Source organism: Euleptes europaea, chromosome 5 (assembly GCF_029931775.1).
Source record: "Euleptes europaea isolate rEulEur1 chromosome 5, rEulEur1.hap1, whole genome shotgun sequence".
In the NCBI taxonomy this organism is placed as follows: domain Eukaryota; kingdom Metazoa; phylum Chordata; class Lepidosauria; order Squamata; family Sphaerodactylidae; genus Euleptes; species Euleptes europaea.
Genome location: NC_079316.1, coordinates 28,661,659 through 28,688,061, shown reverse-complemented (window position 1 = coordinate 28,688,061; position 26,403 = coordinate 28,661,659). Strand labels below are relative to the sequence as shown.

The 26,403-nt window shown below is 44.4% G+C and overlaps 1 protein-coding gene across 1 annotated transcript in view; it reads right to left on the bottom strand.

The window, feature by feature from the left end:
• Positions 1-18,611, bottom strand: part of DHX36 (DEAH-box helicase 36) — a 29,240-nt gene extending 10,629 nt beyond the window's left edge. Inside the window, exons 1-16 of the mRNA XM_056849738.1 lie at positions 18,363-18,611; positions 17,622-17,740; positions 16,297-16,513; positions 14,736-14,774; positions 13,243-13,413; positions 13,042-13,121; positions 10,585-10,659; positions 10,276-10,442; positions 7,507-7,588; positions 6,838-6,978; positions 6,294-6,396; positions 5,870-5,957; positions 5,016-5,071; positions 3,657-3,721; positions 1,074-1,217; positions 807-924 (exon numbers count right to left, since the gene is read on the bottom strand). Of these exons, the coding sequence (XP_056705716.1) occupies positions 807-924; positions 1,074-1,217; positions 3,657-3,721; positions 5,016-5,071; positions 5,870-5,957; positions 6,294-6,396; positions 6,838-6,978; positions 7,507-7,588; positions 10,276-10,442; positions 10,585-10,659; positions 13,042-13,121; positions 13,243-13,413; positions 14,736-14,774; positions 16,297-16,513; positions 17,622-17,740; positions 18,363-18,611 (1,914 nt within the window). The remainder of the gene's footprint in view (positions 1-806; positions 925-1,073; positions 1,218-3,656; positions 3,722-5,015; positions 5,072-5,869; positions 5,958-6,293; positions 6,397-6,837; positions 6,979-7,506; positions 7,589-10,275; positions 10,443-10,584; positions 10,660-13,041; positions 13,122-13,242; positions 13,414-14,735; positions 14,775-16,296; positions 16,514-17,621; positions 17,741-18,362) is intronic.
• Positions 18,612-26,403: the final 7,792 nt, after the last annotated feature.

Genomic DNA, 26,403 nt, shown 5'->3' with positions numbered 1-26,403 from the left:
TATTGTTGACTGTAGTCTTGTTAGTCTGGAGGTCCTGAAAACCTCCAGACTAACAAAGACTACAGTCAACAATAGCCATGCAGACTAGCTTTGGATTTCACACATTAACAGATCACTTCAGGATACAATGATTTCATATTAACATACCACACCCTCATTAGCACATTATCTTGATACTTACAGGACAATGATTAGCACATTACCTTTGATACTTTTTGCAGGGCAATGATTCAGCTCAAATGATTTTGCAGGGCAATGATTCAGCAGCCTACAAGTTCATAAAGACTCAACTAAGTGGTTAAAAAAAACACCTGCATCTAGTCTTTAATGTTATAAACGAGCAGACAGTAACATAAAGCCCCAACAAGATGGCAAAAGTCAGAAATACCAGAGCAGAGACAATAAAATTTCAAGCCAAAAACCCCTTTGGAATCCAGAGAGTTTACCCTTTCTTGAACACCACATAACACTCCAAAGGACATTCCACAGATTCAACACCATTGCAGCAAAACTTTGCTCACCGAAGATGGTGTGATATCTCGCAACACAGCCACAAAGAGCAAGGTCTAATCTAAAGAAAATAAAGAGCAGTGGGGATGTAGCTTCACTTCTGATTGCTAGCTAGCTAGGGTAGTGGGATCATCTGCACTTCAGAAGTTTCATATGACCGTGCAGCTACCAATGTGTACTTAAACTGGATTCCAACCACATCAGTTAATTCTGAATGCTGATGCTTGATACAAAATCCATGAACAGATCACAAAGATTTGCTACACACATGGTTCACTCAAACACCAGATTATCACCTTGATTTGTAAACAGAGTTCCTCCAAAGGCGTCCTCAAGATTTCTGGCAATTGATAATCGTCCAGCAGACTGGCACGCAGACCATTGTACAAATGATAGCAGTGACCTGGCTGGACTCTGCAAAGAGACAGGAAACATTTATGAAGTTATTTGCTTCTCCAACCTGCGTACATTACAAGGATGCTTTATAATGTTAGCATTTTCAGTCTCCTGGTTGCACAAACGTTATTGTTTGCCAAATTTATAGTGGTCGACATCAACCTTACCTTCCTGCTCTACCTTTCCTTTGCTTGGCATTTGCTTTACTGACCCACTCAGCAGCCATCGTACTGATGTTGTTCTGTGTGTCAAAGTGAGTTTCCTTTATCTTTCCGCCATCTATCACATACACCACATCATCTATGGTGATGCTACAAAGTTGGGAAGCAAAGAGAAATAATTAGGTTTTCTGACTTCATCCACAGACATCCTTAGCATTGCAGAGTCCGATTTAAGACAACCACTGCCCGCTCTTACTGGAAGGTTACACAGTTCTAACAACTCTTAGCTGCTTCAGCGTGCTGCTTTAAAAATAAGCATGCATCTGTCAGATGGAAAAAAGCTATAAAATGTCAAGCAAAAGGTTAGCCTGTTCAAACTGTAACCAGAACATTTCCATTGAGCATACATCAAAAAGCTGAAATCCTTATCAGAAGACACGTTTACACTATAATACTAGAGAGACATTTAAATCCATGTTTTTTTGCAACATTCACCAGCAAAATGAAACTTTTGTGCCTTTCTCCTTGTGGTGGAACTAACTGTGTGGAGAGTGCGTGTGTGTTAAGTGCTGTCAAGTCACTTCTGACTCATGGCGACCCTATGAATCAATGTCCTCCAAAATGTCCTATCTTTGACAGCCTTGCTCAGGAACTAACTAACTTCCCCAAAGTACTGCTCCTGAGGGTCAATAAATGCACCAACAGAGAGTGGGAAATGGTAAAACAGATCTCACACATTTTTTCCACTGGTGGAAAAATCACCTTTGAATCAAACTCCATGGAGTTTGCTTCTAGTTAGGTTTCATGCTTAGAGTTCCAGATTTAAACTATGTCTTAAGCATATTTATGTGAAATGAGGAAAATTAAGGCTATGATCAGCAACTGGTTTTGCAGCATACATATCAAGGCTAAGCACCAGCAATCAAGTCTGGCCCCTTCTCCTCAATTGAAAGATTGGAGCAACAAGCAGTCAAGAATCACCCTAGCACAGGACAACAACCGCCCAGGCATGGCCTGGACTATCTAACGTATTGCCCATCTTCAAGAACCAAGTGCCAAGCCAGGCACAAAGGAAAATGTTAAACATTCCTTCTACTTATTGTCGAAGGCTTTCACGGTCAGAGTTCATCGGTTCTTGTAGGCTATCCGGGCTGTGTGACCGTGGTCTTGGTACCGTATATACTCGCGTATAAGCCGAGTTTTTCAGCCCAAAAAAAGGGCTGAAAAAGCCGGCCTCGGCTTATACGTGGGTCAATACGGTAGGGAAGGGGGGAGGGGGGGGGAGGGAGCAACTTACTGCCGCCGCCATCGCCGCCGCCACCGCTGCCGGGCCCATGCAGCTTCCCCTGGCCAGGAGCGCCCTGTGAGGGCCTCCTGCGGCCGCTGCAAAGCCGCGTGGCCGCCGCCGCCGATCGCGCCTGGCTCCCCTCCCCCTCCCTGGAAGGGCAGGGGGAAGCCGGCTGCCGAGCGCGCCTGGCTCCCCCCCCCCGCCCTGGAAGGGCTGGGGGAAGCCGGCTGCCGAGCGCGCCTGGCTCCCTCCGCCCTGGAAGGGCTGGGGGAAGCCGGCTGCCGAGCGCGCCTGGCTCCCCCCCCGCCCTGGAAGGGCTGGGGGAAGCCGGCTGCCGAGCGCGCCTGGCTCCCCCCCCCCCCGCCCTGGAAGGGGTGGGGGAAGCCGGCTGCCGAGCGCGCCTGGCTCCCTCCGCCCTGGAAGGGGTGGGAAAAGCCGGCTGCCGAGCGCGCCCGGTTCCCCCCCCCCGCCCGCCCTGGAAGCCTCCTGTGGGGGGCCCGCCGCCACCACCACCGCCTTCCTGGGAGCCCTGTCAGGTAAGCCTGCGGGGGGGGGGGAGGGGTTATAAGCCGACCCTCGGCTTATACGCGGGTGCCTAATTTTTCCCCATTTTTGGGGAGAAATTAGGCACCTCGGCTTATACGCGGGTCGGCTTATACATGGGTATATACAGTACTTTCTTTCCTGACGTTTCGCCAGCAGCTGTGGCAGGCATCTTCAGAGGAGTAACACTGAAAGACAGTGTCTCTCAGTGTCAAGTGTGTAGGAAGAGTAATATATAGTCAGAAGGGGGTTGGGTTTGAGCTGAGTCATTGTCCTGCAAAGTATCTTGATACTTACAGGACAATGATTTGTACATTACCTTTAATACTTTGCAGGACAATGACTCAGCTCAAACCCAACCCCCTTCTGACTATATATTACTCTTCCTACACACTTGACACTGAGAGACACTGTCCTTCAGTGTTACTCCTCTGAAGATGCCTGCCACAGCTGCTGGCGAACGTCAGGAAAGAAAGTACCAAAACCACGGTCACACAGCCCGGATAGCCTACAAGAACCGATTCCTTCTACTTATTCCACAAGCTGATCCCAAGTTTAGGCTTAGAATAAAACCAATGAAAGGTATGGCTATCTTTGTGTAACCATTCCAAACCAAACCGAGCAGACAGAATCCATTAATTATTCCTTCCACTGTGCATAGGTATTAAAAATACTAGAAATGTATACTTCATTACAATACTTTAATTTTGCTAACAAGTTAATTTCAATTGTTGCTAGAGGCATAAACAAAAACCTACCTGGTTTCAGCGATATTGGTTGCTATTATGATTTTACGAACTCCATAGGGGGTCTTTTTAAAAACCTAGAGAGGAAAAAAGTGTACACACACACACACACACACACAAAAAAGACCATGAGCGTTCTAGCAATCTATAGCTATTTCTTAATCAGTTTGTCTGATTTGGGCTTTGTCAGCTCAATACACACACAGAGACATTGTTTAATTTCCCCCCGGGTCAATTAAGCATCACCAGACATCCAAACTTTTGTGTTAAGTTGATTAATAAAAAGCTTATTAGGATGACAACAGCAGCAAAACTGAAGTTCAACGCAGGTTGTTTAAGATACAGGATACAATCTTTAGAGAGCAAGCCTAAGCAGATCTACTCAGAAATAAATCCCATTTTATTGAGTGGAGCTTACTCCCAGGAAATTGTTTAAAAGCAAGCAGATTCAAGAATGAGGGCTATCCAGTGTTCAGACAACCAGGCTCTCTCCTAGTTAAGGCACTAGCTTAGATATCATAGCAACTTTCCACCAAGGGAAGGGGACAATCCTTGCAGATTCCCCCTGCTCACTACAGATCCCCGATTACCCCCTCATGTTGTTCCTGAGGATACCCTGTCCTACATGGAGAAACAAAAAAACATTTGGGAATGCAGTGTTGCGGGGGAGGGGTGTAGAAGTCCCACTCTGCTAACCCAAATGCTTCCACAGAGATTTATTGTAGGATCCAAGTCACTGTATTCTACATTTTTGAGAGGGAAGGGAATGGAGGAGAGGTAGCGTGTGAACCCTATTTCATCATACACAGCCTGAACATGTCCTTTCTTGATCTGTTTTTAGAATACTCATTCTTTTAGTGCATAAATTTAACAAAGACTCAGCGATGGGTCAATTTTTTAACTAATCATTCTAGTTTAGGTTAAATATTAAACAGCTATGCCTAATAATAAAAAACACATTGGCCAAAGTATGAATAGCGAAAGTAACAAATCTAGTTTCCAACAAAGAAGTATGGCTCCCTGCCACCCTGGGAGACTCCCTAGATAGGAATACATGACTTGGAAATTAACCAAAAAGGAAAGCACTTAAAACAAGGGAGAAATTAAAATTATCTCGAAAAGATAAAATGCTAACAGGTTAGTGTTAGTTAAAGGTGTGTGTGTGGGGGCGGGGGAGAGATTCAGGCTGGTCAAACACTTGAGATATTCTAAAGTCTGGGGAGGGGGGAGCTGGATTTCCAAACTGTCTCTCCCATGATTCTTTGCAAGTCCCCAGCTTGTACTACAGATTTAGGATACAGTACACAAAAGTTTTCTTAAAATCATATGCAAATATGCACTAAAATTAGTATTGCCAATTGTAACACTTACCTGGGTCTGATTAACAGTAGGCATTAATGAATGCAAAGGAATGATAAGGAACCTATCTGAAAATGAAAGCATCTATGTAAAATTCAGTGGTAAATAAAACTGAAAACTAAAGAACTGAAGAATAAAAAGAAGAAGGCATAATTGCACAGACAGATATTGCTGTAGGCTTTTTAATGTGGGCATGTTAGCTAGAGACTCAAAATTTATACTAATTATTAATGCTTGTAAAACCACACACAATAGTCACAGTCTTTTCTGAACAGCATATAAGAAAAAAATACCTATCTACTCTTGTATACAAGTAATTTAATCTCTAGTACTCCTTAGAGGGAAAACGTTTTTCAAACAAACAAATAATTACACGTCATTTAAATATTTTAATACATTTAAAAATATTGGCAGCTTCTACCTTTACCTATTATACTTTGGATACTCTGCCACCCCAGATGTTTTATCACTGCCTGTGCACAGTTCCAGCCAAATATCATCTCAACACATGACACACACAAAAACCATGGGCATTAAATGACTAGAGTTTCAGCAAGACTCCATGGAGAGGAGGAACTGATCTAGGACATTAAAAGGCAGGTATAAAGGGCTTGGCTGTGTGGATTTAGTTGCTGCTGAGATCTATTTAAACACTAAGAATCCAGCAGTCATTTTTAAACAAGATCTTATAGACAGGAAATTTGTATGAGCTTCAGATGCGACGCACATACAGATATGCTTTCATAATGTCAACCCATGATGACATGGCGGAGAAAAGATTGTTTCTCAACTTGGGTGAGTTTGAGCAAAACAACTGAGACCATACTACATCGAACTGCCAAAATGAATATCCTAAAAAGATTTACCTGATTTAAACATAACTTGAGACATCAGAAGATCATGCAGAGTGCTGATGTTGTCCCATCCAGGCAAAAATACTAGTATTGCACCATACTGAATGAATACAGGAATTTATAGAAAGAAAAATCAAACAAACTTGAATGCATATCTGCTAATACACAAGCTATTTTGCTAATGGCATTTACAAAAATTCTCATAACAGAAACTGGGAAAATTCCTTTGCTGTCTTCACAGTTTGCAAAACAAAAAGGAACCAAAAAGGAAAAAATGATCAAGCTAAAGTGGGAGTTCAGAGTTGCCTCTGGGAGAGGGCAGTGATACCTTAGGTCTGGCTCAGCAAAAGAGCAGACAGTCAGAAGGATGGCACCCACCCTAATTAGGAACAAAGAATTAAAAAAATCACAGTCTACTAACCAAATTAAAACTCACCTCTTCCTCAAGAGAAATATATCTGATCAGTGCAGCAATCAAGTCAAGGTCAATTTTATCATCATCCATCATTCCCAATGCCTCAATTGTACTTTCTGAATACCTAAAAACCATGCATCAAGTAAAATCATTGTTTAATCCTGTGCAAAACTGAATTTTACTAAACGTCAAGTTTGTATTCAAACTGGGGGGGGGGGGAGAGCAGGTAAAAGTACTGGCATGGCTATTTTAAAGTTGAGATCAGATTGTTACAAAACTAGGTTAACAGCTGAATGCACTAATAAAATACAACAGTGTGAGACAGACAGGATGGAATCCTATGTATCTTTAAAGAACAGTGAAAAAGCTCACGCTGTCACACGAAGAAACTGCTGTCCTCTTATATGGTCACAACCTTATCCAGCATCTTGCATATTTAAGTAGTTGTTTCATTCTAATAAATATTGCAAAAATGACATTGCTACATTTGCATGGCTAATTTGCATATAGTGCAAACTTCAGGCATACATTAAATAAAACTGCACAAGTGAAACAATGAAAGTACCTTCCTGTCAGTTGCTTTAAATAATCTGGCCATCGCTCACGATATATTTCTTCTTTTTCTTCCTTTTCTGGCCTGCTTATGTGTCCTTGCATGAACCTCTTTTTCCAGTGTGGTCTGTGATCTGCATTTTCTGGAACATACCTTCAAACAGAAATAGAGGTTTGAGTAATGAATAAGGTCAGAAATAAATACAGCTCTGAGAGTCAAATTCTGATATTTGTAATTTGGACCTTCCTATGAGGTTTGTATTATTATTATTATTATTTTACTCTTGCCATTTTTCCAAAAGCTGTCAAATGTCCCATAGAAAAGAAACATGTCTAAGAAGGTTGTTTTTTCTGGTAGAAAGAACAGCAGCTTTAAGCAGGAGGGGTATCATCACTACCCATCCCAAACCACATCCCCCAATCAATCTTCCCACACATAGGCTAAGGCTATTTTCAACTAAAAAAGCCAGAGGAGATTCTGGTCATGTATTTTCTGGTCTTGATTGGACCCCCAGAGTTCACTGTAGCAGTGCTTTGCCTCAGTCTGCTAGTTAGTGGCGCTTTGCCTTCATGGTAACTACACCTTCTGAGATTCCTCGAACTACAGGATAACCTAGACACACGAGTCAAAAAGGTTATCAATACATCACAAAGTCATTGCTGGGGCAGACTTCATACTAACCGTAGTTTCTCGATTACATCTTCCAGAAGGTATTCCTTGACAGGGTAGGTGAACCCAGGAATATGGACCATGGGACAATGATCTGTCAGGCGAGAGAAAAATACAGGCATCAAAGCCACTTATTGTATTTTAGCACGTCGCAGGGTACCCGCACAAGAGTACTAAGGCATAATATAAAGCAATAGGGGAACATTAACATCCAGAACGCCGCTTTTATGTTTTACTACAACAGTAAAAAACAACAACACACCCTCTATAAAACAAACCAAGCCAGTTTAGAGTTAAAAACATATTTTAAATAGATACGTGTGCACATTTAACAAGCTTGGAGAAGGGGGAAAACAAGTGAAACACAAACACCATAACCTTCCTTTGCTCAGAAGATCACGGCAAGCTACCATGCCACGTACAGACCTATTGAGATGTGATGGTAGCCCCTTTGCAAGAGCCTTTAGAGGTGGAGGGGTAGCATTCATGTGGAGGTGCTGTTTGGATTGTAATTTTCCCTGTGAATGCAAGGGAAAATTGAAGTTCTACTGCAACCTTATATGATATTGGACCTTTGGGCAAGTGCTGGTGTTTCAACGTGTACGCAGGTTAGGGGCTCTGTCAGACTCCCAAAGCCCTTGCAGGGGAGCCACCGTCAAGCTCACATCAACCTGAACACACTTCAATTCCGCAGGGCCTGTAAGACTGAGATGTAGACCGAGATGCTCCGCCAGGCCTATTGTCGAGGCAGTGACAGCTACATCACAGCTAGGGCTGTCAAAAAAAAAAAAATTCGGTACAGTTCGGATTCGGCCGAATTTGACCCTTGTGGGTTCGGTACGTGCCGAAGTCCGAACTCCCCCGCTTCGGATCCCCGGTAATTCGGGGGGATCCGGAGTTCGGGGGAAAATTCGGCCCCAGCGCGCCTTCAGAGGGATTCCCTGAAGGCGCGCGGGGGCCCTTTAAACTGATCTGAGCCTCCCAGCTGGGGTGCGCAGATCAGTTTAAAGGGCAGCCCGCCCCCCTTCAGCGGGCTCCGCTGGAGAGGCTCGGGCTGCCCTTTAAACTGATCTGAGCCTCCCAGCTGAAGGGGGGCGGGCTGTCATTTAAACTCATCTGCACCTCCCAGCTGGGAGGCGCAGATGAGTTTAAAGGGCAGCCCGCCCCCCTTCAGCGGGCTCCGCTGAAGAGGCTCGGGCTGCCCTTTAAACTGATCTGAGCCTCCCAGCTGGGAGGCGCAGGTCAGTTTAAAGGGCAGCCCGCGCCTCTCCAGCGGAGCTCGCTGAAGGGGGGCGGGCTGCCCTTTAAACTCATCTGCGCCTCCCAACTGGGAGGCTCAGATCAGTTTAAAGGGCAGCCCGCGCCTTTCAGCGAGCTCCCCTGAAGGGGGGCCGAATTTGCCGAATTTATTCGCGAACTCCCGAACTCGCTGAATTCGGCCCCCCCGGTTGCCCGCCACTTTTGAGTTCGGATCCGTCCGAACAGAAAATCACCGAATCAGGGGAAATTCGGTTGATTTTCAGTTCGGACTGAACCGAATTGACAGCCCTAATCACAGCTAGCCTCCCTACCCATACCCCTTTGTTTATTTATTCTCCCAGAGCGCCAGTATGGTGCAGTGGTTAAGCGCAGCAAACTCTAATCTGGTGAACTGGGTTTGTTCCCCCACTCCTCCACATGAAGCCTGCTGAGTGGCCTTGGGCTAGTCATAGTTCTCTCCCAACTCTCTCAGCCCCACCTACCTCACAAGGTGTCTGTTGTGTAGTGGTGTAGTGGTTAAGAGCGGTGGTTTGGAGCGGTGGAGTCTGATCTGGAGAACCAGGTTTGATTCCCCAGTCTTCCACATGAGCGGCAGACACTAATCTGGTGAAGACACTAATCTGGTGAACTGGATTAGTTTCCCCACTCCTACACACGAAGCCAGCTGGGTGACCTTGGGCTAGTCATGCTCTCTCAACCTCACCCAGGGTGTCTGTTGTGGGGAGGGGAAGGAAAGGCAATTGTAAGCCGGTTTGATTCTGCCTTAAGTGGTAGAGAAAGTCGGCATATAAAAACCAACTCTTCTTCTTGTGGGGAGGGGAAGGTGATTGTAAGCTGCTTTGAGACTCCTTAAAGGTAGAGAAAAAGTGGGATATAAAAACCAACTCTTCTTCTTTATTTATTAGCTGGCTTGGTTGTTGTTTTCCCCACCTTTTTCTCTGCCCTTCCTGTTTGATTATCCCTTCCTGTTGATTATTATTAGGGCACACATCTGCATTTTAGCATGTATAAAGTTTTAATTGTTATATGTATTTATATTGATTTTTTTCCTGTTGGTAGCTGCCCTGAGCATGACTGTAGTCAAAGAAGAGCAGGATATAAATCTATTAAAATAAAATAAATAAAATAAACAAGGTGTTTAATGGCCACGTATCCTTGCAAAAAGGACAATACGGCAAACATCCCAGGCATCAAGCAGCCTGGACTATGGCCTGCAAAAGCTTACTTCAGTCTTTTAAGATTCAAAGGTAGTTTTGTGAAAATCATAAACTATGCATAAAATGCCAAGCATCCAAGATGTTTCTCTACCGATTTTGGTGAATGGGCAAACGCACAGTTTGACCATATCAGCAGTAAGGCAGAAGGGAAAGAAAAACAGTCTAAATTTAACTAGACTGTTTTTCTTTCCCTTATGCCTTACTGGGAAATGTGTCTACTTGCTTTTATTAGATTAACACTGGAAATATAATATGCACTGAAAATAAAGGCTCTCAAATATTAACCAGTAGGATTTTTACATACCAAAATATTCTGAAAACTTCTCTGCATTCAGCGTTGCACTCATTAGTATTACTTTGAGGTCTAGCCGTACACTTAGGAGATCTTTAATAATTGACATTAAAACATCTGATTGAAGATTTCTCTCGTGGATTTCATCAAGGATTACATGACTAACACTGGACAATTGCCTGCAACAAATACAAAAGTGCAGAGCTGACAACTCCCATGTTTATTACAGAGTGAGAAATAAATGGGAAAGTAGCTGATTCACAAAGGAAACCCCTTGCAGAAAGGCATTTGTTAGCTTCATCTGAAGCCTAATATACTCACTTGTCTGACTGGAGCCACTGTAGGACAATTCCAGTTGTGCAGTACAAAATTGAACCTTGTCTCCTTGGTAACCGGCTGAAAGAGATGCATTGAGAATACTTCAATTTCTTTTGATAGCATTTGAAAAATTACTGAAAAATCAGAAGGAAGGCACATTAAAGTGTTATAATGCAGCAGCACCATTCACCTATTGAGGCTCACACAACCTATGGGTGGATGCATAGAATGAAGATTGAAGGGAGCACAGGACATTATTCGTGGGGAATAGTCTATGCATGTGCGGTATGCCAGAACTCTTCATTGTTCTTGTCTACAAGTCCCTGCTCATGCAAACTGAACATGTCAATTTCAATGATGCAATCTTGGTTTGTCACAGAATGACCCCAGTGCTGTCCCAGACTCTAACCCTGGCCCCACACTCACAAGCCTTAAGCTGCTGTGTCCCCAGCTGACAGATCCTAAACCGGCCACCTTCTCTTCCTCCCCAGAGAAAGAGCCTGACGCCATGGGACAGCACGCCAAACGACCAAGGACCGCTCGTGCCGCAACCCCGCCCTCCCCCATCCAGCTGAGTGTTGGATCAGGCAGGAACACTTGAGTCGCAGCCCCGCCCACTGCCAAACAGCTGAGCGGCAGCTGGGTAGGGTGCGGCTCTCCCACAAATCCTCTGTATGGCCTAACAAGGGCTGGGAAGGCTGGCAGGCTGCCCTCCTGGGCCAGCGTTAGAAAGACTTTAGGGCAGTGGTGGCGAACCTATGGCACGCGTGTCAGAGGGGGCACTCAGAGCCCGCTCTGTGGGCACGCGCACCGTCGCCCCAGGAGAGAGTTCGCCTGAGTTCGTTACTAGAAAGCCAGAGGGAAGCAGAGCTGGGCTGCTCCCCTCCCCCTCTCTATGCGCACCTGAGGGCATTTCTCACATCACCCGCCCCTCTGCCCAGCAGCCCAATGGGAACGCTTCCTCCCTCCCGTCACATGCGGCAGGGCGGCTCACATGCGGCGCGAGGGTGCGGCACGGACGGCAGCCTGTTGAGTCTGTGGCAAAGGTGATTTCTGTGGTGGGGTTGAAGAGGAGCTAGGTTGGAGGGGAGCATTTCTCACAGCGAGGCATAGCTGGAGGGGAGCAGAGCACTCGGGCCACAGCGCGGGCTTTGCGGCGCCTCCCACCTTTCAGTGAAATCCCCTACTAAAAGAGGAACACCCACTTACCCAGCATGTAATTAACCTGTGAAACTCTGTTATTGTGTTTTTCTTTTAAGACAAAAGATGTTAATGCATGAATTGTTTTTTTCTAAACTAAAACCTCAGTATTCAGGTTAAATTGTCGTGTTGGCACTTTGCGATAAATAAGTGGGTTTTGGGTTGCAGTTTGGGCACTCAGTCTCTAAAAGGTTCGCCATCACTGCTCTGGGAGGATGGGGCTTGGGGCGGAGCTGTGGCGGGGCCTCCTGAGCTAGCTTCCAACTTGAGGTGGAGAGGGAATGGAGGCTGGGGAGGAGAGCCACGGGTAGCTGAAGCCACAGACGCCTTGCACCCTGGCATCCACTGAGGGAGAGGAAAGCTCTGACTCTCCCTCGGGACGGTCTGAGGCTGAGGAGGCTCCCCCAGCCAGGACTAAGAGCAGCTCAGAGGAGGCAATTGGTACTGGGCCGGGGCCTGCGCTTCACAAGGTTGTTCACCTCTTGTTTATACATGCTGATTTCAGCGCTACTTAAGGGAAACTTTACCAGATGTCAGCCTAATCAAAATAAATGAGGAAGATAGGTGTAACGAGGGGGTAATAGTCTCAGTTCTTAAAACTGTCAGGAAAGGAATCCAAAAACACTTATAAGAAACGTGAGAGGGAAGCTCTGTGCAGTTTATGACCAGCCACTCACATAAAATATTGACGAAGCCAGCACGACTCAATTGCAAACAGGCTGGTTAACCTCTGAATCAGGGTCATATTACAAGCTGTTTACATATTATGGCCCCATCCAATAAGCATCTACACACGATTAATTACTATTTTAACTCTGAAAGCACACCCACCAAAAATTATAATGTTGTGCCAGTGCACAGAGCAGATCCCTGTCCAAAAATCAGCCCAGCACCACAATGTAATCTTGATGCACAATCACAAATTCAAGGCTGCACAGTGTAGCATATACAGGGGTAGTAGGCAGCTACCACAGGCCTACCTCATAGTCAGGGTATCAGTGGATTCGTAGCCTATTTTAAAGATCTGAAGAGACTGTTAAGACAGCTGTGTGCTGCCTTAACAATTAGTAACCCATTTACTACATGTCGTGGATAAGTAGCACTGTACCAAAATTCCCACTCCAACTAAAAAGTGTCCAGAGATAATATGCCCTCTCATTTGACTTTTCCCCTTCGCGCATAGAAGCTACGAAAAATTTAATTTGTGATTGGCTTCTTGGCCTTTTGGCTAAGATCAAGTGTTAAAAAAGTAATTTGTACCTTTCAAGCCGAATCTGATATCCAGTGCTCTTTCCATTACCGCACGCTTCAGCCCTTTCTGCTGCAACTCTCTCTGCTACCTAAACATTTGAAAAAAACACCATCATTTTAAGATCTTCATATCTGTTTGTGAACACGGTTATTTTATTGCAGGATGAATATTCAAAACGAAAGACTCGGGAGTTTAACTCCAATACTTACAGAGATGGCACTGATCCTCCTCGGCTGAGTGCATACAATCCTGCAAGAAGACCCCTTGCCTCTTTCGATATAGTCATCCAGAATGAACTGAGTAACTTGGGTTGTCTTCCCACAACCAGTCTCGCCGCTTATAACGGTTACCCGACTACTGTTTATAAGGCTTACGAGTTCCTGTTTTTAAACAGAAAAAGTGGAGTACACAGACTTTTATGCATCCAACAACGGCAAATTTAAAGTTCCTTCAACAGCTACCTAATTTGATTGATATCTCTTCTTGTTTCAGGTCTGCCTGTGACAGATGCCAATTTTCACATTCCAGTTCATATCTATGCATGGAAGAGCATAAGTAAGCCAATTTCTCTCCTCCATCTCCAGAAGTGGAACACAATACAGCAGTAGTTGTATAGAGTTAAGAGTGGACTTTCTAACCTTCTTCCTGTGTGTGTGTTAAGTGCCATCAAGTCGCTTCCAACTCATGGCGACCCTACGAATCAATGTCCTCCAAAATGTCCTATCTTTGACAGCCTTGCTCAGGGCCTTGCAAATTGAGGGCCGTGGCTTCCTTTGAGTCAGTCCATCTCTTGTTGGGTCTTCCTCTTTTCCTGCTGCCCTCAACTTTTCCTAGCATGACTGTCTTTTCTAGTGACTCTTGCCTTTTCATAACGTGACCAAAATACGATAGCCTGTTTAGTCATTTTAGCTTCTAGGGTCAGTTCAGGCTTGATTTGATCTGTAACCCACTGATTTATTTTTTGCAGTCCAACACTCTCCTCCAACACCACATTTCAAAGGAGTCTACTTTCTTCCTATCAGCTTTCTTCTTATTGTCCAGCTTTCACACCCATACATAGTAATAGGGAATACCTTCTTCCTACAAGTCTATTAAGAGCCCAATATTTCTGCCTGGTCAAGAACTTAGATATCCTAGGAAAGGTACAGAGATTAGCCTTGTGGCTTCTCACAAGAGCAATGCCATAAGTGCTGGAGGAGTCTTCATATCATCCCCACCTACTACCATAGAGAAGAGGGGCCGGAACAGCCATCTAAGCCATTGTAAAGGACATACCAATCAATGTGCAACTCTCACAAGCCAATTATGGAAACAACTGACACAATAAAACACTGCAGTCTGGCTACTGGTTCTACATGGAGAACGTGAAAGCTCAACAGAAGATAGAAATGCTGATGTTCTTGTCGGATTGATTAATTTTAATTATCTCAACCCATGAAATTTATATATGAGCTTTAATTTGTTGCAGTCTTTAAGTTAAATCTGGCAATCAATGCAGAAATTGATTTGTTAAAGGTCATAAGCAGTTGATTATGAAGGCTAGTTAACAGAGTTTTTAAAAATTATTTTTAAATCCAGTGCTAGTCTATGAATGGTCTATCCTATAGCTTTAACAAGTTTCCTTCCAAATCTTAGTGTTCATTTGAATTTAGGCTTGTTCACGTTAAATATTAAAGTATATAATTTCATAATACAGATTTACCTTTCTCATCCCATAAGAAGGCAGTTTTTCACGAAATTTCTGCAAAGTAAAAGAAAAGTTCAGTGAAACTAAAGGATCTGATCAAACAATTAATAAATCTGGTAATACTCAAGTTTAATATGGCTAGTAAACAACATCTACTAGTATTACTCTATTAACTTTAAGCAGCAATCCAATATAATTTTGCACTACACATATTGCAAATAGCGCATTCTGGGGGGGGGAAGCTCCATAGGTGTGCCCGATTAACCCGAGATAACGGACACTTATGCCATCCCGTGTGACACACACACCGGTGCCTGGGCGCCTGGAGCGGCACATGCCTCTGTCACCACAGCTGGGACCTAAATCCTGGAAGCAGCAGGCCATGCCAGCGTTAGTCAGCTTCCTAACCCCTTTCGCCCCGGGAACGCCCCCTTGAGCTGTGGCGCAGCTGTGCCACCTTTTTTGGTGATGCAGCCATGCTGTTTGCAATGGGGAATTTCCCTTTTTTTCTTTTTAAAAAAACTCCCCCCCCCCCTGCAGCAGCCGGGAAGCCACTAAAGAGGCCGCCATGGATCTACCCCCCACCCCAGGAATGGGCTGCCCATTTGATAACTATACCCTGGTAACTACAGAGCTACCCACAGTTTCCAATCCAATATGATCACCCCCAATTAAAAAATACTAATAATACTTAATATTTAATGACGTTACAACCAACTTTCTATTACGTGTGTCAAAACAGACAAAAAACATTTTTATAATATTATCCAACTCTCAAAATAACAATGCCCAAGGCTGTATTAATTCCCCTGGTTTAATACTTTCCAATATTTTATGAATAAAAGCCATCTTTGTATGAATAATTTCTCTGTGTTAAATCTTTTCTTCTCTTTGCTTAAATGATCACCCCAAAATGAATGCTTTCTTTTTCCTTTAAGGGAAATTATGAATAAGAGCCAAGGAGGAAGTAGCACTGCTATGAGCCTTTAGCCCCCAACTAAGCCCCTTGCTGAGAAGCAGCTTTTAGTACACCCCTCTGCTTCTTTCTTGTGAGTTCCTCCCTGCACTGCAGTAAGAACAAAAACAGAGATGCCACTTGGTTTATCCTTACATCCTAAATGGCAGATCTTGTGAGGCAACTGATGGCTGACCTGTCCACTGCAGCAAGGAACCCAATTTATTTTTTTAATTTTTATTTTCAAACAACACAAGATAACACATCCAACATACCACACGTATTCTCTTACATAGTCAATACTTCATGCTTACATCAAGATCTTCATCTACTACCCTATGGAGTGGAACCAAACCAATCTCTACTGTCTAGTTTTAATCTTAGAAGTAAGTAGAACTTTATCAAAAGGAGGAGTATATAAAACTGTACTAAGGAACCCACTCTCGATCACAATTCATGACATTATAATACTGTTTGAAATGCTACATGAAGTAACATATACTAATGGTTTCCCCATACATAATACTTATTTTAAAATCCTAAATAATTTAAAATAGTAATATATGTATGCAAGTTCAAAAATCACTAAAATAGTTGTATGTTTTTAAACATAAGTGATACCTGCATTTCAGTATATCTGGAATCAGATTTTTTCTTTTCCAGTTCTTCTTTAAGTAGCTCATCTAAACCAGTATCTGGCTTATTTTTTTCTAGGAGATATTCTGAATCTCGATCCAGGAATGTTTTCCCCAAGACAGGCCTTGCTTTCTCAGGAGCCTTCTCCACAACAGGTTTCTCCACAACTGGCTTTGGTTTTGCAGGAGCCTCCTTCGTGTACCTAGAACAATTTTTATTAGTCACCCATCTTCCAACTCTTAGAAGCATACATTTTGGTACTGTAGATGAATTTTGCATTTACAATTCTGGGCCACAATTCTGTACCGAGCCATGACAACCCATGATTAACTGATGTCACAGATCTTGTAAATAATTAGATGGTAACTTGCTGCTTGAATTACCTGTGTTTCCTTCTCCCCTCCCCCAACCCCACCATTCCCCAGGTTGCCCTTTAGACTGAATCCAGATACAGGGACAGCACCATGACAGCTGCTCATTTTGCCTTCTCTCTCCCTTAGAAGGACCCTGACAGAACAGAAAAAGACCAGCACCAATTCAGTCACCATCTGGAATAATGCTGCTGTAGTAGCATAAAATACAGATGGTGCAGCTTAGGAATTCGCTGAAGAAGAAAAGAAGAGGTTTTTTTTTTAATACCCTGCTTTTCTCTACCTTAAGGAGTCTCAAAGGAGCTTGCAGTTCCTTCCCTTCCTCTCCCCACAACAGACACTTTGTGAGGTAGGTGAGGCTGAGAGTTCTGAGAGAACTGTAACTTGCCCAAGGTCACCCAGCAGGCTTCGTGTGGAGTGGCGAAACAAAGCTGGTTCTCCAGATTAGCGTCCACCACTCATGTATAGGAGCGGGGAATCAAACCCAGTTCTCTAGAATAGAGTGCACTGCTCTTAACCACTACACCACGCTTGGTCTCACTTGGAGGAAAATTATTCTATCTAGTTGAGCATCCCACTGCTCAGTTAGACTTCAGTACAGTTATGCCAGGATCATCCAGCTGCATTTCAAATTTAAAAAACCCATCAATCAAATCAGCAATCATATAAATCTAGGTAACTGGATACATTTTGTTGATCAGCATCACTTCAGTCATCACAATGCCTGCCAACAACCGGTTTTGCCAACTTCCATTTTTGAGATGTGTTGCTGCAGAGCAGTAAGATGCTGTCCAGTACATGGACACAACAGATAATACTTGGAAAAGTTTCACCATTGCATGAAGCAAATTACCTTTTACTTAGTTTGGAATGAAATTCTTCTCTGCCTGTTTACTAAAAGAAAGAATAATTTCAGCCAAGACAAAAAGCCTTATTTACCCTTCCTCATCAGACCACCAAGACATGGCTTCCTGTTCTTTTTCAGTTTTGCTCTGGACGGTGTTCAGCAACTGCACAATCTGTTCTTCTCTGCGCTCATCCATTCGCACCACAGCTCTCTAGTGCATGGAAGAAAAACACATGTTGTTCAAGGAAATTTTAAAACGACAGCATGCTCAAGTTCCAAGAAGTAATTACATTCTTGCTTTGAATGATCAATGCTACCCAAAGTGTAAAAGCAGTAAAAGCTGAGTATTCTCGGACTCTCCCATCTTTTAGGAAAAGATGAAAAGCACATCTTCTTTAGAACAGCCTTCAAAAGGGTCTACATCGGGGGATCAACCTATATGAGCAGGCTGGACTAGCATGTCAGGAGGAGGGAAGAAAAAGAGTTGGTTTTGATATGCCGACTTTCTCTACCACTTAAGGAAGAATCAAACCGGCTGACAATCACCTTCCCTTCCCCTCCCCTCGACAGACACCCGGTGAGGTAGGTGGGGCTGAGACAGCTCTAAGAGAACTGTGACTAGCCCAAGGCTTCATGTGCAGGAGTGGGGAAGCAAATCCAGTTCACCAGATTAGCATCCGCCGCTCATGTGGAGAAGTGGGGAATCAAACCCGGTCCTCCAGATCAGAGTCCACCGCTCCAAACCACCGCTCTTCACCGCGACATCGGGCCGGCTCTGCAGGGATGCCTGTGAGAGAGCACGGTCGGCCCCTCGGTTCTCCTGGTCGCCTCACCTGCTCCCGCTCGGCCTCTTTGCTCTTCTCGCCCTGCCTCCGCGCGTACCACAGGCCTATCTCGCGGCCCTTCAGGTGAGGAGGAGGGCGGCCGCGACCGCCGCCTCTTCCTCCTCCTCCGCCGCCGCCGCCTCCCCCGCCGCTACGGCCTGCGGAGGCCGAGGACGACGACGACTGGGACGAGCGAGGCCCGCCGCCGCCCCCGCGGCCGCCCCCGCGGCCCCAATCCCGACGGTGCTCATAACTCATCCCGGCACGATCTTCAGACGCCGCCGCCGCCGGCGAGGAAAGAGACGGGACCGGTAAACACAAAGAGCGGCCCGGAAGCAGATCCGAAACGAAGCGCAGCGCGGCTCGGCGAGACGGGTCACTTCCGCTGCTGAGCGCGACGGGCTGCCGCGCAGGCGCAAAGGTGGGGCTCAGGTCTTCCTCGCCCGTCCATCTCCCCGCCCTGACGCGAGGGGAAGCGCCGGGGCTTGGAGGCGCCCAGTGGAAGGGCGCGAGGAGGAGGCGGCGGAAGGATCGCCGTGACAGCCTTTGTGCGCCCGTCATCGTTCCAGAAGCCTTGTTCACCTGCCTGGCCCTTTTCACCGGGGCGGGGCTGCTTCCCGCCGGTTGATGAACCAGTGCAAGTTGAACGCATGAAGCGGCCTTCTACTGAATCCGACCCTGGGTCCATCCAAGTCAGTATTGTCTGCTCAGACCGGCAGCGGCTCTGCAGGGTCTCAGGCAGAGAGGTCTTTCATATTACCTACTTGCCTAGTCCCTTTAACTGGAGATGCCAGGGATTGAACCTGGGACCTTCTGCATGCCAAGCAGATGCTCTACCTCCCCATGGCTCTCCAGGGTCTCAGGCAGTTGTCTTTCCCATCACCTACCTGCCTAGTTTAACTGGAGATGCCAGGGATTGAACCTGGGACCTTTTGCATGCCAAGCAGATGCTCTACCTCCCCATGGCCCTCAGGCAGGGGTCTTTCCCATCACCTACTTGCCTGGCCCCTTTAACTGGAGATGCCGGGGATTGAACCTGGGACCTCCTGCATGCCAAGCAGAGGCTCTACCACTGAGCCACAGTCCCTCCCCAAGTTCTACACGAATTCCTTATATATATATATATATATATATATATATATATATATATATATATATATATATATATATATATATAATTTTATAATATAAAATAAAACAAATACAATAATAACAAAATAAATAAAACAAAAATACAAAAAAAATACAAAAGAGTAGCAATTATAATTATACAAAGTTATAAAGTTCAGCAAAGCCAAAATACCATTTTGACCCTCCACCCACCTTAAAAAGTGGCCCTTCACCTGACTTCCGCAGAAGTGTCTAAACAGTTTTAAAAGTTGTTAATAATAATAATATAAAAGTAAATAAATTTGTTTCTATAACTCACTAACAGTTCTACACGAATTCTTCATCAAGCAGGGTGTTAAAAAACAAGAGGAGGAGAGGAGTGTGTGTTTGTGTGTGGGGGGGGGGGAATATGTTTCAGACCCAGATATTCAGGAGCTTTCTCTGTATCTTGCGTAGAATAACAAGCAGAGTTGAATACAGCGCTGGGTGGAGCTTGGATCGTCTCCCTCCCTATCAGTCTAGAGGCCTGAATATCTATAACACGCTTACTAAGCAGCAAGCCCTGCTTTGTTCAATTTACTTAGTTTTAAATAAGCGTACATAGAATCGAGCTGTGCATTTGCTTGGAAACTAAGGTTACTTGCATTTATTATTATTATATTTTAGATCATATCTGTGCTGCCTCTCCAGAGTACCTGCTTGAGGCTACTTACAATAAATAAATGGATAAATAATGGGTGTATTAAGAAGTTATTCTTGCTTTATTCAGAGTGTTTAGCTCTGAACAGAAATGCATGGAACCAACTGCAGAGCTTGCAAGATGTCCACCACTAGTGGGACTAGAATGCCACTTGATCCAGTTATTCTACTTTATTCCAGGAATTGGGGGCATAGGTTCACATCCTCCGTTATCTCATTCAGATCCCAGTTCTTGGCAGTTTTGCAACAATAACTATTTGAGGAAAAGACTGAAGCTTCCTTGGAAGTAGATCTCATTTTGGATTTGTTTTATATCCACACTAATGTGTTTAAAATTGTACACTTTCAGCTCTAATAACTAATAAGCAGCGTTCAGAAATAAGAGAGCCAGCATGGTGTAGCGGTGTCGCACCAGGACCTGGGAAATCCAGGTTCAAGTCCCCACTCACACCTAGGAAGCTTGCTGGGTGACCTTGGGCCAGACATACTCTCAGCCCTGACCCTGGCAAGTATTTGGATGGAAACCTCCAAGGAATACCAGGGATGTGATGCGGAGGCAGGTGATGGCAAACTATCTCTAAACATCTCTTACCTTGAAAACTTTCCGGGGTCACCACGAGTCAGCTGTGACTTGACGGGGGGTGGGGGTCAGAAATAAGTCTCCCAGAGGGAAGTGTGATTTAATTCAAGGTAAAACTGCAAAGGAGTACAACCAGAATTACTTGTACCTAGCATATTGAAATGAACAGGTTGGATCCCATGGAGCATTTCTGTTTGTGGAGCATGACTTCCTCAGCTCACCTGTTGCCTTTCATGCAGCATCCCAAAATGCCACTCCTGAGGGGATAGAAGGAACAGCAACATCAGTGGAGACTTGATGAAATTCAGTCCGTTCCACCTGTGGAACTTTTTTGTAGAACCCCAGCCAGTGTACTAAATATGCATGAAATCAGCCTGAAATATAGTTGCCAATCTCCAAGTGGGGCTTGGAGATCTCCCAGAATAACAACTGATCTCGAGATAACAGAGATCAGTTCCCCTAGAGAAAATGGCTGCTTTGGAGGGTAGAATCTATGGCATTATACCCCATTGAGGTTCCCCTCCTATCTAAACTCTGCCCTCCCCAAATCTCCAGGAATTCACTAATCCAGTGTTGGCAACCATACTCTGTAAGGTTTAATGGGATTGAGTAAATGTGGAAAGGATTGGGCTGCAGGCTGCAAGCCTGTGGCCATTTACTTTGCACTAGTAAGCACTCGATTTACAATGCATGTAATTGGATTGCAAATTGGACAAGACCCTCATAAATGAGATCACCTTTTCATGGATTCTGTTTAAAAAGTCACTCCCCAGTAGCTTACTTGTAACAGACACATTATCTATAATGTGCATTGATTACAATAAATGATGCATCATGTGAAATCTACTTATTTAGCATTCTTTAATGTCTGACAAAAAGACTTTGTGAAACTCCTATGCAAGAGTGAATGCCATGTGAGACATGATCAAACCTGATTATCCCACAGAGGTATATCTCAGGTGGCTGCTCATAGCACACTACAAAGGCACAATCAATAGCTTCTTTCTAGAATCAGTACGCTCTGTGCTATGACTATTGGCACCTTATGAGATGCATGCTATTTGTAGACTGGAACATAATTCTTTGCCACATTGTTGTGGCCTTGCCTTGTGAATCAGCCTGACCAATGACAGGGTAGTTTAAAGTGTGCTAAAGGATAGCTAATTTATGTCACATGTTTCTTTATTATTTTAAAATTTATTTTAAAAATAAAGATGACAAGAACACTTTAGAACAGTTTTAAACCGTCTACATTTTAGGATTCAAATCTATTGAGAAATAATTTTGGAAATTTTGCAAATGAAATAATGATAGCAGACTTAGATAATTTTTACATTATTTTTATTTAATAAAGTTGGTCCTAAGCCTGCACACTTGATTGCACTTGCGAGTCAAACAGAAGTAGTATAGTGGTTAGAGTGCCTGACTAGGTTCTGGGAGAGCCAGGTCTGAATGCCCACTCTGCCATGGAAGCTCACTGGGTGACCTAGGGCCAGTCAGACGCTCGGTCTAACCTACCTCGCAGAGTTGTTGTGAGGATAAAATTTTGCGAGGGGAACAATGTAAACCATTCTTAGTCCCATTGGGTAGAGAGGCAGGTGGATGTAAATGAAGTAAATAAATATCTGTTTATTGTTGGTTTAAACATATTATAAAGGCAACAACATCTGTAGAACTGAGTTTGGGGTGTGGTTTGGGAGTTCTCATCCCCTCCAGCAATTTGTTCTTATGCTGTGATTTAGTAATTTATAGTCTTCTTGTATAGAGATGCTCAAACAACTGCCAGTTCTGCTTACTCCCTCTTCGCCAGAGTTGATCAGGTAGCCGATTAATTAACAGGCTGTTTGGCTAATTACAACCTGTTATACGTGGCAACACATGAAGCTGCCACTGAATCAGACCATTGGTCCATCAAGGTCAGTACTGTCTACTCAGACTGGCAGTAGCTCTCCAACGGCTCAGGCTGAGGTCTTTCACATCATCTACTGCCTGGTCTTTTTAACTGGAGGTGCTGAGGATTGAACCTGGAGCATTCTGCATATAAAGCAGAAGCTCATCTATTCACAGGAACTGGCTACTTGTAGCCATCAAGCACAGGCTTCCAGCTGATTAGGAGCCAGCTTCTGAGCTCCTGCTGGGGAAGTTTTGCTCTGTATCCAGCAAAAAAAAAAAAGGGGGGGGGATCAGGAGCCAACTCTCAGCTGAGCTGATCAGCTGGAAGTTGCTTTCTTCCAGTCGCCAATCCTGGAAATTTTGCAGCATGCCAGACTAGCTGAGATGTAGCAAATATAGCTGGCGGGGGGGGGTGCTGATCAGAACCCCAGCTGATTTCTCCCCACCACAAGCTGTCAGCTTTGGTTGTAGAAAAAAAAAGGAGATTGCTCCTGTTCTCTGCAGTTTGGGGTAGAGAGAGAGAGAGAAAGGAACAGGCTGCTTCTCTTCTCCCCTCTCCAAGCTGTTGCCTTGGGCTGCAGAGAAAAGGAGAGAATATAAGAAAAGCCCTGCTGGATCAGACCAAGGCCCATCAAGTCCAGCAGTCTGTTCACACAGTGGCCAACCAGGTGCCTCTAGGAAGCCCACAAACAAGCCGACTGCAGCAGCACCATCCTGCCTGTGTTCCACAGCACCCAAGATAATAGGCATGCTCCTCTGATCCTGGAGAGAATAGGTATGCATCATGACCAGTATTAATTTTAACTGGTAGCCGTGAATACCCCTTTCCTCCATTAACACGTCCACTCTCCTCTTAAAGCCTTCCAAGTTGGCAGCCATCACCACATTTTGGGGCAGGGAGTTCCACAATTTATGCGTTGTGTGAAAAAAATACTTCCTTTTATCTGTTTTGAATCTCTCACCCTCCAGCTTCAGCAGATGACCCCACGCTCTAGTATTATGGAAGAAAAACTTCTCCCTGTCCACTCTCTCCAAACCATGCATAATTTTATAGACCTCTATCATGTCTCCAAGCTAAACAACCCTAAGCGTTTTAATCACTCCTCATAGGGCAGTTGCTCTAGTCCCCTAATCATTTTGGTTGCTCTTGTCTGCACCCTCTCAAGCTCTGTAAAGAATGGCTGGTCTCCCTTTTACAACAAGGAGATAAAAAACATTGCTTCTGTCCCCAGCCAACTTGGAGAGGAGGGAAGGGGGTATGGGAGGTTACGTAGGATGCATAATAAAGGCATCAGAAAGAAATTATAGGGTTGATGTCCACCAAGTCTGTAGTCGATGCCTATGTTCTGGAGCTGTTACCATGTATGATGAAGGAGTCATGTGGATAAAAGTGTCCATGTGATTGTGGCCAACTTTCCAGTTTAGCCCAGATTCACTCTAGGATTGCCTGAGCATAAGGGGGGAAAACTGCTGCAGCCTCACATTCCTGTACTAAAGTTGCTGCTGACTTAACACAGACAGCCATAAAGGGACCTGCAGACAAAGTGGCAAAGCTCCTCCATGAACTTCGAAGCAATACTGAAAGAGTGAAATTAGAAAAAAAAGTTTATTGTGGGGGATCATGCAAGAAGTCAGCCAGGACAGTACCCCAAGGAGTCACAAGAATAGCAAGCATGCAGCAATAATATGCAACACTAAAAATCATGTTCAGCATTAAATGTCCCGAGTACTTGTACAAGCTGTGCAACATATTCCACTCAAGAAGGAGGAAACAGAGGGTGAAAGAAGCGGAGTGAGAATGTAAAGGAGGGGATTTTAGTTACCTGTCCAGGTTCCAAGGTAAGGTCCATACATCTAAGTAGCAATTATATAGAAAGTCATTCAGGCAAAATGAGAACTAGAGAAGTGTTACATGCATCCAGAATGGCGGCTACCTCGGTACCTACACAAATGAAAGTCACGAAGGAAAGATAAGGTCTCTGGGTAAGGCGGAGGCATATTTGCAAAGTGTCTTGTAGTACAATCCTGCTGCAATGTTATTCCAGTATAAATCCATTGACATGACTCTGCAATAGGATTGCACTGTTAGTTACCTTGTTAACCTGAGTTTTTGGCAGGAAATTCAAATAGCCTTAATTATATTACTGGACTGTCTGACCTATTTGAGAAGAATGCTAATGTGGGCCGGAATGTTAATATGGCTAAATGTACCTTGATTAATTGCTTGAGAGGTCCTGATTAATGGTCTGGTTGCCTGATACCAAGATCTTTGCACCCTTAGTCAAAGCAGAAGCCTGCAAGGGTTGTCCAAATGAGCACCTTGCAGGAATGAATAACATCTCTAATTTTCTCTGCAGTCATGCTGTGGAATTCAACAGCACAATCCTAAACAGCACAATCTCTTCTAAACCCACTGCATTTGCATCCATCCAGCTTTTCCACTTGTGAAAAAAAAGGAAAGTCACCTTGACCACCCCAAAAAGCTATGTTGAGGACGATAGGACACACATGGACAAAATCTATACAAGATGGAGAATTGCAGGAAATGGAATGAAAAAAACTAGCTGGATCGAATGCATTGATCCAACCCCCCTCCTATCTGGCAGTCTTCAAGCAGCAGGCAGCTGGGTCAACACCTGTCAGGGCTGCTTTAGGCTGATCCTGCATTGAGCAGGGGGTTGGACTAGATGGCCAGTATGGCCACTTCCAACTCTATGATTCTAAGATTCTATAACCCACTCTGCTTGGGACTGCTCTGTATTTATGCCATTTTTGCCTGGGGGAAGCAAGGGATAACAGACAATAGGAGTGTTCAAACCATGTATTTCTGCCACTTGGCCTCTGCTCGATGCTGAAGATTCAGAGAAAAATAAAAGGATTAAGAGTCACACGCAGCTTGAGCTTCCAGCGTTCAATTTAAAGCCACCCTATGAATGGTGCATTGCTCTATCCCTGCGGCTCACTGATGAAAGCTGCATAAATTTGATGAAAGTCCACTGAGATGGTCTGTTTTTCATATGTAAACACTAAACACTGTGTGTGTGTGTGTGTGTGTTAAGTGCCATCAAGTCGAAGGCTAAAAAGTGCTTTAAGAGCCATGCATGAAGTATGCCTTGCCATAGGAACCAATGTGGCAACCAGTTCAATTTAACATCCAGTGCTGATGGGGACTGCAGTGCTCAGTGACTTTCTTCCTTCGTTCTCCAGACACTTGTGGGTCCCAGAATGTGATTGGAATGAGGCTACTATGGCATTTAGAGAGTAATCTTAAGCAGGTCTACTCAGAATCTTCCTCAGGCCTATTCAGTGGGATTTACTCACAGGAAAATGCTGTTAGGATTGCACTGGGAGTCTGGCATCCATAGGAACAGGCCCATATGGGCTGGGATTTAGAGAGAAGTGCACAGAATTGGCTACGAACAGCCAACATGGAGAATATATTTTGTCTCTTTCTTACACTGTTTCCTTCCAAGTTTGGTTCTCTGTGCACATTAAATTGCTGAGAAACAGAGTGGTTCTCTTGCTGCCTAGGTAACCATAACATCTTATCTGTCTAGTTCAGAGTTATTTATGTCATCATTTCGGCTTATGTAAATTGAAGATAGCAAATTTTCCCAAATAGCTACCAAAATTACAGTGTCCTTTTCTCAAGATAATTCCCATCAAGCCAGACACACACACCCTTCACTCTCAAAATGCCATGAAAGCTTGGATTGAAACTTAAACATTAAATTCAATTCCTGGTTGCTTTCTCCTTGTGGGAATTCA